This window comes from Furipterus horrens, unplaced genomic scaffold, assembly GCF_987537825.1.
Source record: "Furipterus horrens unplaced genomic scaffold, mFurHor1.1.pri manual_scaffold_5, whole genome shotgun sequence".
In the NCBI taxonomy this organism is placed as follows: domain Eukaryota; kingdom Metazoa; phylum Chordata; class Mammalia; order Chiroptera; family Furipteridae; genus Furipterus; species Furipterus horrens.
The window spans coordinates 47,356,609-47,374,721 of NW_028327175.1; the positions used below are offsets into that span (position 1 = coordinate 47,356,609).

General features: G+C 35.2%; 1 protein-coding gene across 1 annotated transcript in view; it reads left to right on the top strand.

Moving 5' to 3' along the window:
• Window positions 1-18,113, top strand: part of POLK (DNA polymerase kappa) — a 46,505-nt gene that overhangs the window by 9,740 nt on the left and 18,652 nt on the right. Inside the window, exons 3-5 of the mRNA XM_090278962.1 lie at window positions 2,742-2,894; window positions 7,005-7,136; window positions 9,747-9,900. Coding sequence (XP_090135088.1) covers window positions 2,742-2,894; window positions 7,005-7,136; window positions 9,747-9,900 — 439 coding nt within the window. The remainder of the gene's footprint in view (window positions 1-2,741; window positions 2,895-7,004; window positions 7,137-9,746; window positions 9,901-18,113) is intronic.

Here is an 18,113-nt window from a genome sequence, read left to right on the forward strand (position 1 = left end):
TTAGTCTCACTTTACAAATAAAGGAAAGTAAGGATTGGAATCATTTGGAAGGAAAAAGTGGAAGAAAGGAAAACATGAATGAGGATTTCAATAGCAGTGGTGGGCATTTGCTAGAAGTGAAAGAGAAGAATTCAGGGAAGGATGACTAATGAGAGATAGTAAAGGAAAATGGAATGTATGAGTCATCAGTGGGGAGGTTCCATTCTGGCAATGGTACACGCTGGAAGCACAGAAAAGTCAATAGATTGCTGAAGAAACTGCCATAGCTTTAATATATGAGTCTAAGGAGAATGTTTCCCATTTAGTGGGCTTTGTATTTATTATCTTTTTCCTTTCTGATGATTCTTGGTTAAGATATTTCAGATATGCTCTTATTCTCAATCGACTTATATCTTCGGTATATTTCCTGGATTAATATAAAGTAGTTTTCAAACCCTTGTTTTTATTAGTATCCATGATTTGCTTATATATATTTTTAAATGTTAGGTTGCTATTCTCTAGTTTAAAATTGAATTGGAAGAAGGGTTGTTTTAAATCTAGATGATAAATTGGATTAATGTTGAAAGGGTTATTTATTAGGTGTGGTGTCTTACTGCATGAGCTCAGCCTTCTCCAAAAATTTTCTATGAATACAATGAATACTATTTTCTCTTTTTTAACCAGAAATATATATATATTTGTTCCTTTTCTCCTCTCCCTTTCTCTCTTATGACAAAAAAATTTAAAGGCAGATAAGTTCTTTCTCCTCCTTATCTGAGATAAGGTCTCTTTTTGGGTACTCAACTCACAATTTAGTCTCTTATACAATAAGTGTCATTGTTAGAATAGAAAAACAAATAAAGGAACATTAAATTCTGTGGTGTAGGGGACAGAGATTCAGTTAAGTTCCAGAGACATGAGAACTGATATTTGAAGGCTTCGTGACAGAACTAGGAAGGGCATTCTAGACAGAGAAACAGCCTGAAGAAGGCACAGAGCAGCCCGGATGCTCAGTGAGCTGCAGCCTACATAGGAGCAGACGTCTACAGAGTCTTCCTGTGGCTGCTAGAGACAAATGTGTTTCAGTGGGATTATTTCTAAAAGAGACTTAACCTGCGGCTAGTGGGCAGCCAGTGTCACTGCAATGCTAAGAAGCAATGCTAGAAGCAAGTTTAAAGTTCAATGAGGGGAGAATCTAGATTATACCGCTGTAACTCTCCACTTTTGAGGAAACCTGCTATGGGGCTTTCCACATGATGGAAATTGCTTTTATTCCAATCACCCTACTTACATATTTCTGGCTGTTTTCCCCTATTTTTAAAATTGTTTTGTTATACAGTATTCCCTCACTTAATCGCGGGCATTACGTTCTAGACATCCCCCTCCCCGCCCCCCGTGACAGGTTAAAATCCACGAAGTAGGAACCTTACATTTATTTTAGTATTTATATATATTTTAAGGCTTTATAAACCCTTCCCACACACTTATAAGCCGTTCCCAGTCCCTTATTAAACTTTCCCACTCCCTTATTAACCTTTTCTACACTTTTATAAACACTACTTATATTCTTAAACATATTATACACTTTTAAACCTACGTAACTTTAATAACATGTGTATACAGTACCGCAAAATCCCGCGATATAGCAAAAAAATCCATGATAAATAATTAAATATATTTTTACAAATCCCGCGATACAGTGAGGCCCCATAGGTGAACCGCGATATAGAGAGGGACTGCTGTATAGCTAGCCACTAATCCTTTTAGTAATAAAAGGATTGATAGTAACAGATTGCATTTATTGAACTTGTACCATGTGCCAGCCCCTCTTCTGTGTTCTTTACATATTCTATTGCCCTTGATAACTTTCTAATCTTTTCTCATAATTTTATGGATTTAATTGACTTCATGTGTTTTGTAGATTTAAAAGGTCACCCAACCACTGCCAGCTAGAGGGAAACTGAGGAAGTGCATGTTTAGCTTTTTAAGCCTTTAGTAGAGGCTAGTGAAAAGGAACACTTGGGAATGGGTGTGTCCCCCTGATGTTCACAACTTACTGCTCTACTCTGCTTATCTCTACCCCTTTTCATTTCTTTCTTATCGATCCAACTCTTTCTCTCTAAAGAAACAAAAAATGTAAGACTCTTTACTATTATATTAGACATGTATATTGAAATTTTATGAAAGAATAAATTACACTTTAAATTTTCAATTTGATTTGTATAGACTAACAGTTATCAGATTTTAGCCTTAGAAAAGCAATGCTATGGAGGCAATGTTTATATATGCTTTGGGATGATCTTTTGTTATTCATTTCCTTTGTTGCTTTTTTATGGCATGAGTATTATGAGTCAGATGGAAGCAGTTGTTTATTTTACCTAAACTGAAGCTTTTAGTTACAGTATATTGTTCTCCAACTTTATAAAGCAGTAGAATCATTTGATATAAGCAGTTGGAATAATTCATTCATTCAATAAATATTAAGTACCTCTTATACTTGTGGGTATTGAGAAATATGAGAATTGGTATGGAATGATATTTGAGAATAGACTGCCTATATTTGTGAAAATTAAAGCAATTATTAGTCTTAATAAACAAGCAAGTGTACATACATGGGTGGATGGATGGGTGGGCAGATGGATGGATGATGGATGGATTGATGGACAGACAGATAAACAGATACCTAGTAAAAAATTAATGTTATGATTAGTAGTGTTACAATATTATATTGTCAGAAGTGTATTAACTTTTTAAAAATTAAGGTTGACAGATGTGCAATGGAATTAGAACAGAGCCGGGATCTGAACAATACCATAGTGCACATTGACATGGATGCTTTCTATGCAGCTGTAGAAATGAGGGACAATCCAGAACTGAAGGATAAACCCATGGCTGTAGGCTCATCTAGTATGTTGGTAAGTAGCTAAAGACAAAAAGGAGATTTCAAAATATATTCATGTAAGCCTTACTGGTTTATGAAGGGGAATGACTTTATTGAATTCTACCATTTTACTGAGTTTTTTTTTTCTGGTTGCTTTATGTGTTCAATTGCTGGATCCTTTCAACATCCCTTGAGGTACAGATTTTTGTTTCCATTTGACAGATAAGAAAACAAACTCAGAGAGGTGTTATAATAACTTCCCTGAAGTTATAAACCTAGTAAACGGTAGAGTATCATTGTATCTTTCTGTTGCAAATGATTTTTTTCTTAAGTATGAGGGAGGACCCCCCCAAAACCAAAATTATCTTCTGGAGGGTGGGCCACTTGTAGTACAGGCTTCCCCCTCTAAGAACCCACTAGTGTCAGTGCACCAGCTGGCGTTGTTGTTAGGGGCTGTGTCCAGCTTCAGTGAATTTTTTTTTTGAAGACTCTTTCAACACTTTTAACCTTTGCATGATGGGTGATTTTACGAATTCACCTGCCCACACCAAGCAAGTGTTTAGCAGTTTTTGACCAAAAATGTCATGACCTCTGTGCCTCTCCCTCCCTATTCACCAGATATAACCCCAAGTGACTTTTTTCCTGTTTGTTTCCCCGGATGAAAAAAGTCCTTAAAGGAAAACGTTTTGCTGATGTGGTGCAAAAAAATTGCAAAAGCACTAAAAGACATCAGAATAGACATGTTCAAAAACTGTTTTGAGCAGTGGGAAAAATGTCTCAATAGGTGTATTGCATCAAATGGGGAGTACTTGGAAGGTGACGGAAGTTTAAACATGTAAGAATAGACAACTTTTTATAAATTCTGGGTCTTTTAGGCCCTGCCTCGTAACTGTTCTAGTTAAAGAAAATTGAAGAAAAAAGAAAAATGTTGTTCTAAAGCAGAAATTTGCAAACAATGGCCTGCATGCCAAATCCAGCCTGCAGTCACTTTCCTGTAAATAAAATTTTACTGAAACAGAGTCACACCCTGTTTTAATTTATTATTGTTGTTGCACTAAATGAGCTTAGCTGAGTACTTACAACAGAGACCATATGAACTGTAAAGCCTAAGTAATTGCTATCTGGACCTTTACAGAAAAAGTTTGCCAACCAGTTCTAGAGTAACATACCTCACTGACGTAGTACTGTAATTAGTAGTTTCTCCCATGACTTGGAACCTTTGCTTTTCTGAATACTATGTTGCTCTTCTTTATTTCCACCCTAACCATAGAAGGTAAAGATGACCAAGATTGTCATATATAGCTAAAAATATGTTAGAAATTAAAAGTAGCTACTGGAATAGATGGGTTTTGGTATTAAAATACCATACAAGAAAAACAAGGAGAGTTCCCTACCTTCAAATGCCTCAGCTATAAACCTAATTCCTACTGAGTTATTCTATTACAAAACTATAATCTGTTCATTATCTTTGCTCCTATGAGTATGTAGGCAACTAACAGTCCTGTTCCCAAAACAGTGTTTATTGAAAGGACACTCCCATTTCCTACAAATCATCAACTAATATTTGGAAAAATATATTTAATTTCATTAACAATATGTAATACTAGGCCCTGGCTGGGTAGTTCAGTTGGTAGAGTGTCATCCCCAGGTTGCAGGTTCGATCTCTGGCAGGGCACATACAAGAATCAACCAATGAATGCATAAATAAGTGGAACAACAAATCAATGTTTCTCACCCTTTCTCCCTCTCTCTTTCTCCCTCTCCCTCACCCCCTTCCTCTCCTTCTTTAAAATCAACAAATAAAAAATTTTTAAGAATATATAATGCTATATGATATTTATATATAATACATACTAAATTATGTGTGTATGCATATATGTATGTGCAAATGTATAGTATATATAGATGTTTGCTAAACATGGCATAGTCATGTTAAAGCTAACCTCCCTGTTAAATCCACAAAATATTTTCTTTCCTATAATTTTTATCCTCCTAACAATTGGTTATTGTTTTCAAATTCAAAATGATTATCTGTTATATTTAAACAAAGATTATTCCCCTTGTATGTATGTATTGTGACTTAATAGATTTTTCTTCTAATGAGATTTGAAGCATAATTGTTTTTGTCCTGTTAAACTCATAAAAATGTATCTATATAATAGTGGTCATGATGATACATTTGATTCATACAGTCTGTTACAGTTAGAATTCTTTTTTAATGAATTTGATGGATGCTTGAAATATTTAAGTTAGCACTCATGGTGCTAACCCTGAGCTTAGACCCTGTAGCTGTTATTCATTGCTGCATAATGAACTCCTTCAGTACTTAGTGGACAGTCATTTATTTTCTCATTATTCTATAATTTGAGCAGAGTACAAAAGGGATGGCTCATTTCTACTCTACCTGGGGTTGACTAGAGCTATTTAGCTGAAGCTGGAGGGTCCAAAAAGGCTTCACTCACATCCCTGGCACTTCTGCTGACTGAGAGGGCGAGGATGGCTTCCAGCCATTTAGCTTTCCCCTCTCGTGGTGCATTATTATTTAGCAATCTAACCCAAGATCTTTATATGGTTTCAGGATCCCAAAAATACAAAGGCAGAGACTGCTGACTTTGTAATGCCTAGGCTTCATGACTCACGTAATGTCACTCCCTCCCATTCTTTTGGTCAAAGCATGTCATAATGCAAGTCACTTGGCATAAGGAACTAGAACCTTTTGATAGGAGGAACTGTAAAATATTGTGGCTAGGATTTATAGGCTACCACATATCTAAAAGTTAGAGGAAGTCATATCTAAAATTTTGTTTCTACTCCACTATAAGATCTAGCTTTTATATCAGTTTCATTAGATTTATTTATATTTAAAGCATTGGTTTGCCTTTCACGTGCTATCTGCATTTTTTGTTCCACAATACTGACCATGGATTTCATGGTTCAGAGTACTATCAAGATTTTTAAAATAACACTTAAAAAACTATTAATAGCAATTTAATGTTATTATTCTGAAATAATTACTCCATTTGATAATTTCTATTTTGCATTTCTTTGACTTTTCACTTAAAATTTCAAAGATTTCATTGGTAATAAAAAATTACGTGGTACTATGGAGTACCACATTGACAGAGAGTGTTGTCAGGTATCATTTATAGGATCTAATCAGTAATGTTCTTTTTTTTACTCTCAGTTTCTTCCTTCTATCTCCTAGTCAAAATATTTTGACCGAAAATGATATTGAAGCCTTAAGAAATAGAACTTAATTATTAAAGTTCTTTTAAGCTTTTATTACTTCATTTTGGAGACTTAATTTGACTGACCATATATTAGACCTTTGATTTTTGTTCTAGATGACAAATTTCAAAAATCCCAAATAGATCAAATTTCAAATCTGTACTATTATACCATACTGTTACTTTCTATACTATTAATTTTGTGTACCATATTCACTATTTGTACTATAATGTTACCTTATAATTATACTTTACTATTATTACTATACTCTTACTATTTTTAAATACCGTATTTAAAAAATTTTTTTAATCCTCACCCAAAGTTAAGTTTATTGATTTTAGAGAGAAGATGGTGGCGGGGGTGGGGAAGAAAGAGAGGGAGAAGAGAGCGAGAACATCAGTGTGAGAGAAACATCATCAGTTCCCTCCCATATATGCCCTGACTGGGTATCGAACCTTTGACCTAGGTATGTGCCCTGACCAGGGGTCAAATTCCCAACATTTTGGTGTACAGGATGACGCTCCAACCAACTGAGCCACTCAGCCAGGGCTATACTCTTACTTTTATGTAACATCACCCACTATTATCCAAACTTTGATATATAGTATTATATTATGGGTATTCCTTAAAACCAATGAAATTTACTTAATAGAAATGTAAGGGAACCTCTTTATTAGCACAGTCTTGCTTATTACCTGGTGTCACTTTGTAAATACGGAACAGCAGTGAGAGAGTCATTGTGTTGTAATACATACCATGATAGGATAAAAATAAGCTGACTTGAGATACTGACCTATAAAAGAAATGCCCTTGAATTGAAAAATGCACATCAAGTAATGTGTTTCTTTTGAATGCATCGATCAATATGTTCATTTAGGTTTGTATATTTTTTCCCATGTGGTCCATTTTCTCGCAGACTACTTCAAATTACCATGCAAGAAGGTTTGGAGTTCGTGCAGCCATGCCAGGATTTATTGCTAAAAAACTCTGCCCACAGCTTATTATAGTGCCTCCAAACTTCGACAAATACAGAGCTGTGAGTAGAGAGGTAAGTCTAATGTCTCACCCCTACTTATATACAGCCTTTCACTGATATCCTGTCTCCTGCAAAGTCAAGTCCACATGCCTTCACACATCAGAATTTGGCCTTAGTTTATCCCTTTAGTTTCACCTCCTACCACTTCTTCAGCCTATATACTGAATACTGAGCTGCATATCGTATGTAGAATTCATCCTTCTATTTCCAATGCTTTGCTTTTCCACATGTTTTTTTATCTGCTTAGAAAATTCTATCTTCCCAGAAAACTTCAATTTGCCTTAACTATAACCTAAATTAACTTTTTTTCTTAATGTGCACTATACATTTTCTTATGGAATCTACTTGATATTTATAATTATCAGAATCTACTCAAGTCATTAATTTCAACCTCTTTTTTGAATAACTTTTTTCTCAATGTTTTTAAATAGAAACAGACTTCACTTATTTTAGCTGCTTTGCTTGGCCCACAACCTAGTGAAGATGCTTATGAGCATTTAATGTCTAAGAGACTGATAAAGAAAAAAGGGACTAATCTATTGCTTTGAAAAGGATCTCTTAAGTATAAAGATTTGATTATGCAGTAAAATTGCCTAAACTATCATATATGAAAAACTGCCATTTTCTCTATTTTTGATAACAACTCGGCTGTCATATCAGTGCTGGAACTTAAGTCATGAATCAAAATTTTAGAATGCTACATCAAACACTTTAGACAGCTGAGATGAAATGCAATGTGTTAAAGACTACTGCCTGAATTGAAACATTTAAAAAATGATGGCCTGGTACTTACTCTTTTAGTCATATAAATGATCTTTAGATTAAGTCCTCTTATTTGTATTCCACATCATTTCCCCTAAAAATGAACTCCCCCCCCTCCAAGATTAAAATGATACCCCACACAAATTGTTTTAAAAAATTTATAAACAGTCTGTGGCAGCAAATACTTTTGTGCCTACCTGTGAGGGGTGGGGGTTAACACATTCACGTTTGGTTATTGCTCATCTGTTTTACTGTATTCCTAACTAGAAAGAGATGAGATGCTGATCATAAATGTAGGCCTTTAATAAGTTTGAAAATCCTTCAAAGATTTTGTAAGAGTTTTTTTTTAAGTCCTGTGTTAATTCAGTAAAACTTTGGACAGTATGATAATGAGAACTAAATTGTTTTTAGTTGTCTTTAGTTATTTGCATAAATTAGATAAATCTCTCTTCAAATTTAAGTAGGATCTAGCTAGTTTATTTGCAGATAACAAATGGGTTTTTATGTGTAAAAGAGCTACAGCATAAATTCCTTGACTGTAAATACATTAATATTTATGGCTTTGTTTACAAGTTTAAGGAAAGCCATTTTGTTTTATCCAAAAGACTGGGATAGCTTGAATTGTCTCAAAGCCCAAGTACTTGGTTTTTACTGGAACATGTCAATTCTCATTCTTAAAGCAGTATCATTTGTAAAGGAAGTCAGTAAGTACTCAATGCCTCTAAGGAGTACTTTCATTCAGAATAATCTTAGTTGGCTGCCAACTACAGACTTTGCAGAGTTTCATTTTCACTAGAAAGATTCATTTTGAGTATATCATAAAAACGGTTTCTCCTACAAGAACAGAGCTAATTAAGGTACTCTCTGAGCAAAGCGTGGCCGAGTTTTATGTCACCATTTTCTAAAATTACCTTTCACTCAGCTCCTCATGCTTACATTAAGCTAAAAAGCTTTCTTTTTATAAATCATAAAGAAAGGCTTTCTCCTGGTGCAGCAGACAGCTTTTAAATACTAGATGAAACCATAGCATAATTTAGCATGTATTTTTTCTAACATACATATTATTTTAGCAATCGTTTCCTCTAACTTCAGCCAATACTATAGAGGTTAAAAAATAAAAAAATAAATGAGTTAAAAAAATTGATTTCATGTAAAAAAACTATCTTATGTCAAAGGCATTTCTGGAATCATACAAAGATTCTGGTCTCTTTATGTATTTCTGTTATTCCAAGATGCAAATCCAGAGTATTCTCCATCATTTTATAATAACACAGACACTACAGGTGTTTGTCATCTTTTCCACTCTAAATCGTGATAATTGAGCTTTGTTTTATTGAATGGATACATGCATGTGTGTATTGAGTGAAGTTTTATGTGCACAGTATAATTAATTGAAATAGAACTACTTTCTAAGGCAACATAGTACCTTTATGTAAGATTCTTCCTTTTAAAAGTGTACAAAAACCATCATAAAAGGTGAAGGGGAGCAAGATCCTATTATTTCTTCCCACTTTTACTTTTGATCGACTACTTAAAATTGCATTGCTTAATCATTTTTTCTGTGCCTACCAGAATGATGTCTGAGGCTTATTTAAATCACTTACTATACGTAGGTATAGGTGGCTAAATAGAGACTGTATCAAATAAAGCTGATCTTCTGCCTTCACAATCTATTTTAATACGAAGGAGAATTTGGATAGATTTGCCCTGGTGATAAATTATTTATTCCCTAAATCCATGAGCTATTGATTGCAGGATTGTTATTATAGTTGCAAAGTAAGAATATAATTTTTCTTATCAGCTGTATGTGACAGATTTTGCTATGGCAGCAAACTTGAAACCATTTTGTTCCTTTTGAAGGTTAAAGAAATACTTGCTGATTATGATCCCAATTTTATGGCCATGAGTCTTGATGAAGCCTACTTGAATATAACAATGCACTTACAGGAAAGGCAAAATTGGCCCGAGGACAAAAGAAAATGTTTCATCAAAACAGGGAACTCTCTAGAAAATGGTAAGCAATTTATTAGAAAAATCTAACTAAAAAAATAAATAATCCTTTGATTTTTAATTAATCTAGTTAACTTATTAGCATGCATATGTGGTAGGACTAGCTAGCTATACCTCTACTATGAAAAATTATTAAAAATGAAAAATCAGAAACGTAAAATATATTGGTAGGTTTTCTGAGTTAAATACGTGAAATGTCACTTTTAAACCAAATGAGAATGTTAAATCTCTAGACTTGAAGACTCTGCAGAGTCACTGAATAAAGTCATTTATAGCAGTTCTTTTCCTAAAATCTAAGTTACAAAGGATTGGAATGCATTGAATCTGAGGGACTTACCTATTTAAGGTGGTCTTTGTGGTAGTTACAAATAGTTTTTAAAAGTTTGCTTTAAACATATCACAACATTGGGTGGGCTTTTTTTTTTTTCATTTCCCAAATTAACAACTCCCAACTCCCTTCTTTGCCTTAGACTTTACTTTTATTCTTCTATATATGATGAAACAGAAGTTTCATGACTCAAAGGGTTCTTTTCAAATGGTCCCTTTATTACCTATCCAAAATAACACTGAGAAACATGAAGATATTATGAATACTGCTTTCAACCGTCTGTCAAACTTATGATTATTTCAAATGTCTGAGCTGTCTTGGACTCCTGAGCTAAATTCACCTGGATTAAATGGTAGAAACAGGGTTTTTGCTCACAATCCATAGCCACATTCCACTGACAGCTCCAGGGGGCGCCACTGTTTGCCCCTGAAGCAAAAGTGGTGGGTTCTCAGTGGCAGACATTGTAACTGACATTGTTTGGGTCTCTCAGATCTTTGGAGCAACTTCTTTACCTTCTTTTCAGCTCTTAAGAGCTAAGTCTGTTTAATAGAAACATTAAAAATAAACAAGGATAATTTCTGGACACAGAGGCTTGGAACAAAACGTTTTCTTTCCTTAGTTTAACTTTATTATTTGGGGAAGTGGCACAAAAAGCCTCCTGTCACTTTGCTTAAAATCTCACTTTGTTATTTCCTTACTTTTCACAAGAGAAGAGGGTGGGGGGCATTAAATGATTACATCAAAGCATCCCCTGGAGAAAGTAGTTTTCATGGTTCATCTAAACTACCAGGAGCCTCCGCCTCTTTCCCCCTTTCTGCCCTTATTCCTTTACCCTCTTCCCCCCTTTTCCCCCTTTCCCCAACAGGTCCTTTGAGGTGGGCCAGGAGTTTTTCACTTACTTCTAATCCCCTTTTTTGTCCTTTCTCTTAATAAATCTGCTATAAAATCCTAGACTGTTCTCTGGGTGATTTCTCAGAGCAAAAACAGCCTGACAGTCATCTCCATCCCCTTCAAAAACACTGAGGATCTGTTCCCCACAACCCACGTGTCCCCAAAGACTTCAAAATAGACTGGGCCCAGGTAGGTTCTTCACTCCTGGAAATAAAATATAATTTTTAAAAAAATTAAAAAAAAAAAAAAAAAAAAGCATCCCCTGGGGACCTTCCATAGCAATTACCTTCACTTATGTGTTTTAAAAGTTACGTTGGGACTAAAGTAAATGTTTTCATTCTCTACTAATGTTCTTTTTATTTATTATAATATGTCCAGACTATGAGGGTGTGAATTTTTAATATTGATTGCTATTAACATATTTATGTACTTTCCTATTCATGTGTTTCATACTCTTAAGCAATTAAAATAGTTTAACCTTTTTTTGGTCACATATAAATATCTGCAGGCTTTCAGGCATATATGATTTCTCATTATGCCATGGGAAGCTGTCAGCAGTGAGTTCGAGCCGTGCAGGTGACTATACAGCTTCCTCTAAAGTCCAAGACAGTTTTCTGCTGTTTGCCCCTTTTCTAAAAGTTGTGGTCTTTGGAAGACTATTGCTAACTACTCTGTGTATATACAAATAAAATAATAATTATTTTATGTTTATTCTGCCATGTAAATCTGAATCATGAGTGTCGAAGAACATATGAAATTAAACTACTGTACATTTTTAGCACTTGCCATCCAAATTGGCGTTTCAGATTATAAGAAACCTTAGTTTTGGACTCTGATCACCTTGGTTATGGGGATTGTAAAACTATTTCTTTCAGAAAGCATATAAGAAACTGCTTCAGCATTCAGTTGCTCATCCAGGCCTCACAGAGAAGTAGACAGACTTGAAAGGTAACTACGCCATTCAGCAGTTCTAACAATGAAACTGAAGGCAGCATGCTTTGCTTCCTACCATATAAGAGTATTCTACTATTCTCATAGTAACTCACCTAAGGGCAGGGTGATAGAGCCATGAGGAGCATAGACATGACAGAAGGACTCTGCAGAAGGGGTTTATGAATGGGACACATACCTCACTTGAGCTGCAGTTTTTCTGCTTTCTTTACTTTGACTTCTACCCATCCAGATGGGAAAGGGGGTATAAGCAAATAGTATTTCAACTGCCACAGTCTTAATCCCCTCTGATTTTTTTGCAACTTAAACCAGAACATTAAATGAAAGGAACTGAAACACACAAATAACAGCTAAGGTAAGTTTGAAAATAAAGCTTATTTTGTAAATGGCCTGGGGATTCAGATTTGGAAAACATTCGTATTATATACTTTAATATTAGAAATGAATCAGGTGTTTGTCATATTACTTATGTTATCTTTAGAAAATCTTCCAAGTAATATCCATTCAGATGTGTCTTAAAACTAGAAATGTAATTTTTGCTTCTGCACTTACCTTAATTTGGAAAACATTTATATTTAATAAAATTATGAAATAGGATCAGAAAGCTCTTTGTTAATCTTAGTTATAATGCATTTAAACTTTTCTCCTTCATAAAGCCCACAAAGTAAAGTCTTTAATGGATTTGTTCATGAGGACATTTTTAGTACCAGTATATATTTAAGTGCATTTTATAGTCCATTTATAAAAAATGCAAATGAAATGAGGTAATATCTAGGTATATTTTGTTGATTATGTTGTTACAATAGTTCCAATTTTTCCCCCTTTGCTCCCCTCCACCCAGTACCCCCCCTCCCCCAGCAATCCCAACCCCCCTTAGTTCATATCCATGGGTCATACATACAAGTTCTTTGGCTTCATCCTTTCCTATATTCTTCTTCTTTTTTTTTATTAATTAATTTTTTATAACAATAAAAATAACAATCCCCCCCTCAGACTTAAGACCCTTTATAATCTTATAGAGGACAATGGGTGATGGTCTCATGCTCCTTTAGCTGCTTCAAGCTGGGCATGGTCATTGTCCTACCTACCCTTTGGTCCAGAAATCCCTAATAAGAGTTGGGGTGTGGAGGGGAGGGTGGCCTTCCCACATGGGGAAGGATCTTGCAGACTCCAGGTCAGTTGGCTGTCCCTAGACCACAGCATGCTTGGTTTAACAGGCTGGCATCCTTGTTGTATTCTGGGGGCAACAGATTTGCCAACAGGGTTAAAAGGCATCATTCAATCCATAACCACTAGATGACAAAAGGCAGGTAATTTTCAATGTCCCACATTAGGGGAAAAAAGGGCTTATTTGGAGGAAGGTGTGCCAGGTACATCTCACCTGTCCAAAGCCCTTTTGCCCACTATACTTAGTTGGGGCTGAGGGGAATATTTTAGGTTTCCCCCTCTCAGACCTCTGGGCCCTTTCTGTCCAAGCCTTTAGGATAGAAAAGAGAAACCAGTTTTAAAGTGAAGCCCACAGACTATCCCATGCTTCACCAACCCAGCTACTTAGTTAAGCCAAACCATTGAGTCTCAGGAGGCAGCAATGCAGACAGGATTAAGTGAGGCCTATATGTACAGACAATCACTCAGGTAATGAGATCATAGGCTTATGCCCTATGAAAACAACACACATATTAATTTACACAACATAACCCACAAACCAGACTCTATATCTGCAAGACTCTCTTATTGGAAAGACATCCAGTTGCAAGGCATTTGACATTCTTCTTGCCTGTCAATTAAGCATCTTTGATGATGTCACAGACCTAGCTTAACTTTCAAATGAAAGCAAACTTTAAATGAAAATAAACTTCAAAGACAGCTAGCTGCACTACTTTATAGTCTACCACTGAGCATTGTGGTTTTCCTTGAATTGTGGTTTTTCTCCTTAAGATTACCCTCCTTGTCATTAAAGGGATTGCATTAAGTCCATTTTTAATTTATCCTGGTCATTTGCATAAACACAACAAGAGCAGCAAATGATCACATATGATCTTTACATCTGCTTTACTGGAACTTACACAAGGAACCTTTAGGGTGACTTTCAGTCTGCCTTTCAGGGCACAGAAGCTGAGCCACATACCTGCCATTCAGCTTTGCCTGTAAACACCTGTCTTTTCCAAGTCCTTTGGGTTTTCAATTGTGCTTTAAGGTCCCTTCCGGCCATCTTTCAGGAAAGCAACCCTCGTTCCTTCCCTGGCAAGATTGCCATGGACCACACAACCAACCACGGTACCAGGCCTTTTTTCTCGTGGGCTTTTGTTACCTTTGAAAGTCAATCCCAGTTTCTCAGGGCTTTTTGGTAACAACCAGAGCCCAAGCATGTCTCCTTTAGGCATGACATTCCAGTCAAAGTGATGGTCAACAAAACCTCTATTAACAACTGGTCTTACTAGTTTTATGCAAAGAACCTTATGTCATTGCTTACTTCTTCAGAATGCCAAATCTGGAGGGATCAGGTAGGGGGGAAAATATACATTGTGAAGGGAAATCCTTGTCCTTCTAATAGTCACTAAAATTGCATTTCCATACTTTACATTTTGTTTTGTTCACTGTCTTACATGTGAGTTTTTTTTGGGGGGCGGTGGTTTCTGGCTCATTTATTAATTTATTTTGCTTTCATTTTTTTCTCCCACTAAAAATTTTTGTTTGTTTGTTTTTCTATTACAGTTGTCCCACATTTATTCCCCACTGCTTCCCCGCGCCCTGCGCACCCCTTCTCCCACAGTCAGTCCCCACCCAGTTGTCCATGTCTGTAGGTCATTTATACATGTCCCTTGACTAGACCCTTTCCCCTCTTAACTCCTTCTCTCCTCTTCCCCCTACCCCCTTGTCACTGTTAGTCTATTCCTTGTTTACATACCTCTGGTTCAATTTTGCTTGTTTCTTTGTGCTGTTCATTAGTCTCCTGTAATAGGTGATATCATAAGATATTTTTCCTTTATTACCTGGCTTATTTCGCTAAGCATAATTCTCTCTAGTTCCATCCATGTTGTTGCAAATGGTAGAAGTTCCATTTTTCTTTCTGCTACATAGTACTCCATTGTGTAAATGTACCACAGTTTTTTGATCCACTCATCTACAGGTGGACACTTACGCTGTTTCCAGCACTTGGCTATTGTAAACAGTGCTGCTATGAACATAAGGGTACATAGGTTCCTTTAAATTGGTGTTTCAGGATTCTTCGGATATAATCCTAGCAATGGAATTGCTGGTTCAAAAGGCAGTTCCATTTTTAGTTTTTTGAGGAAATTCTATACTGTTTTCCATAGTGGCTGCACCAGTCTGCATTCCCACCAGCAATGCACCAGGGTTCCCGTTTCTCTGCGTCCTCGCCAGCACTTGTTGTTTGTTGATTTGTTGATGATGGCCATTCTGACTGGTGTGAGGTGGTATCTCATTGTGGTTTTTATTTGCATCTCCCTGATGGCTAGTGATGTTGAGCATTCTTTCATGTGTCTATGGACCCTCTGTATGTCCTCTTTGGGGAATTGTTTGTTCAGATCCTTTGCCCATATTTTTAATTGGGTTGTCTGTCTCCTTCGTGTTGAGTCATGTAAGTTCTTTATATATTTTGGAGATCAATTCCTTGTCTGAGGTATCATTTGCAAATATATTTTCCCATATGGTTGGTTCCCTTTTCATCTTGTTGATGTTTTCTTTTGCTGAGCAGAAATTCTTTAGTTTGAGGTAGTCCCATTTGTTTATTCTTTCCTTTATTTTCCTTGCCTTCGAGATATATCAGTGAAAATGTTGCTATGTGGGATATCTGAAATTTTCCTTGCCTATGTTTTCCTCTAGGACTTTTATGGTGCCATAGCTTACATTTAAGTCGTTGATCCATCTCGAGTTTATTCTGGTGTATGGTGTAAGTTGGTGGTCTAGTTTCATTTTTTTGCATGTCCCTGTCCAGTTCTCCCAGCACCATTTGTTGAAGAGGCTCTTTTCACTCCATTTTATGTTTCTTCCTCCTTTGTCAAATATTAGTTGACCATATAGATCTGGGTTTATTTCTGGACTCTCTATTCTGTTCCATTGATCTGTATGTCTGTTCTTATGCCAGTACCAGGCTGTTTTGATTACCGTGGCCTTGTAGTATAGTTTGGTATCAGGTACTGTGATTCCTCCTACTGTGTTCTTCTTCCTCAAGATTGCTGTGGCTATTTGGGGTCTTTTTTAATTTCATATAAATTTTGGAAGTATTTGTTCTAGGTCTGTGAAGTATGTTGTTGGTATTTTAATAGGGATTGCATTGAATCTATAAATTGTTTTGGGTAGTATGGACATTTTAGTGATGTTGATTTTTCCCTTCCATGAACATGGTATATGCTTCCATTTATTTGTATCTTCCTTAATTTCTTTCTTCAGTGTTATGTAGTTTTCAGAGTACAGGTCTTTTACCTCCTTGGTTAAGTTTATTTCTAAGTACTTTATTTTTCTTGTTGCTTTAGTAAATGGGATTATTTTTTCTAGTTTCTATCTCTGATATTTTGTTATTGGTGTACAGAAATGCTTTCAGTTTCTGAATATTGACTTTGTACCCTGCTATTTTGCCAAATTCACTTATTAGGTCAAGTAGTTTTTTGATGGACTCTATAGGGTTTTCTATGTACACTTATCATGTCATCTGCAAATAATGACAGTTTTATTTTCTCTTTTCCAATTTGAATGACTTATTTCTCTTTCTTGTCTGATTGCTGTGGCTAGAACTTCCAACACTATGTTGAATAGGAGTGGAGAGAGTGGCCATCCTTGTCTTGTTCCTGACCTCAGGGGGAATGCTTTCAGGTTTTGCCCATTGAGTTTGATGTTGGCTTCAGGTTTCTCGTATATGGTCTTTATTTTGTTGAGGTATGCTCCCTCTATTCCCATTTTGCTGAGAGTTTTCATCATAAATGGGTGTTATACTTTATCAAATGCTTTTTCTGCATCTATTGATATGATCATGTGGTTTTTGTCTTTCATTTTGTTTATGTGGTGTTTTAGTTTATTGATTTGTGAATATTAAACCATCCTTGCCTCCCTGGGATGAATCCACTTGATCGTGGTGTATGATCTTTCTAATGTGTTACTGGATCCGGTTTGCCAATATTTTGTTGAGTATTTTAGCATCTATGTTCATCAGTGATATTGGCCTGTAGTTTTTTTTGTTTCTTTTTTTTTTAACTCTACTTTTTAATTGTAATATTAGTTTACAGCTTATTGATAATAATAAAGGCTTCTTTCCCTGAACCTGGGAAAATGGTGAATCTGATCAGACCCTAAGAGTTTGTATATTTTAATGGTATACTTATGCAAATATATAGACTATAAATTTAAAAATAAAGAATTTGTATATTTTAAAAAGTTATAACACCCAGAAGTAATTTCTACTTATTTTAAATATGACTTTATTAAAAGTGATTCTTTATTATCAGACAAGTACAAATTAAAATAAGCATTTGAAAGAAGAAAATTCAGATTATGTTAACATCTGAAAAGTTTCTTTCATGATTGAAGAAAATTTAACTTTATTCGCTCTAAAAACAAAACTTATTTTTCAGAAATTTATACTAGATTGCTTAATACCTTCTCATTATTAAATTCTAATTTAAGAAGGATCTTTTCTCCCCCTAGAGATAAGTAAAGAAACAAACAAAAAGCTTTCATTTTCTAAGAAAAAGGTAATGTGATTTAGGTACAATAACTAGTTTTACTTAGGATATTTCCTTTTAAAATGTGTACTATTGAAATGGGTAATATATTCTTTTTTTTAAGTGTATTTTATTGATTATATTGTTACAGTAGTCCCAAATATATATATATATATATATATATATTTTTAAAGAAAACACTAGAATCATTGTTTTCTTTTCAAAATAGTTATAAAATATAAATGATGACACTTTTGATCTTGGTTCTTAGAGACGAAACGAAACTAGATTTATTTTGTCTTCAGAAAGAATGTAGTGAAACCTGATTTATGAAGTATGTGCTTCTTAAAATGAAGGTAAATTATTGTT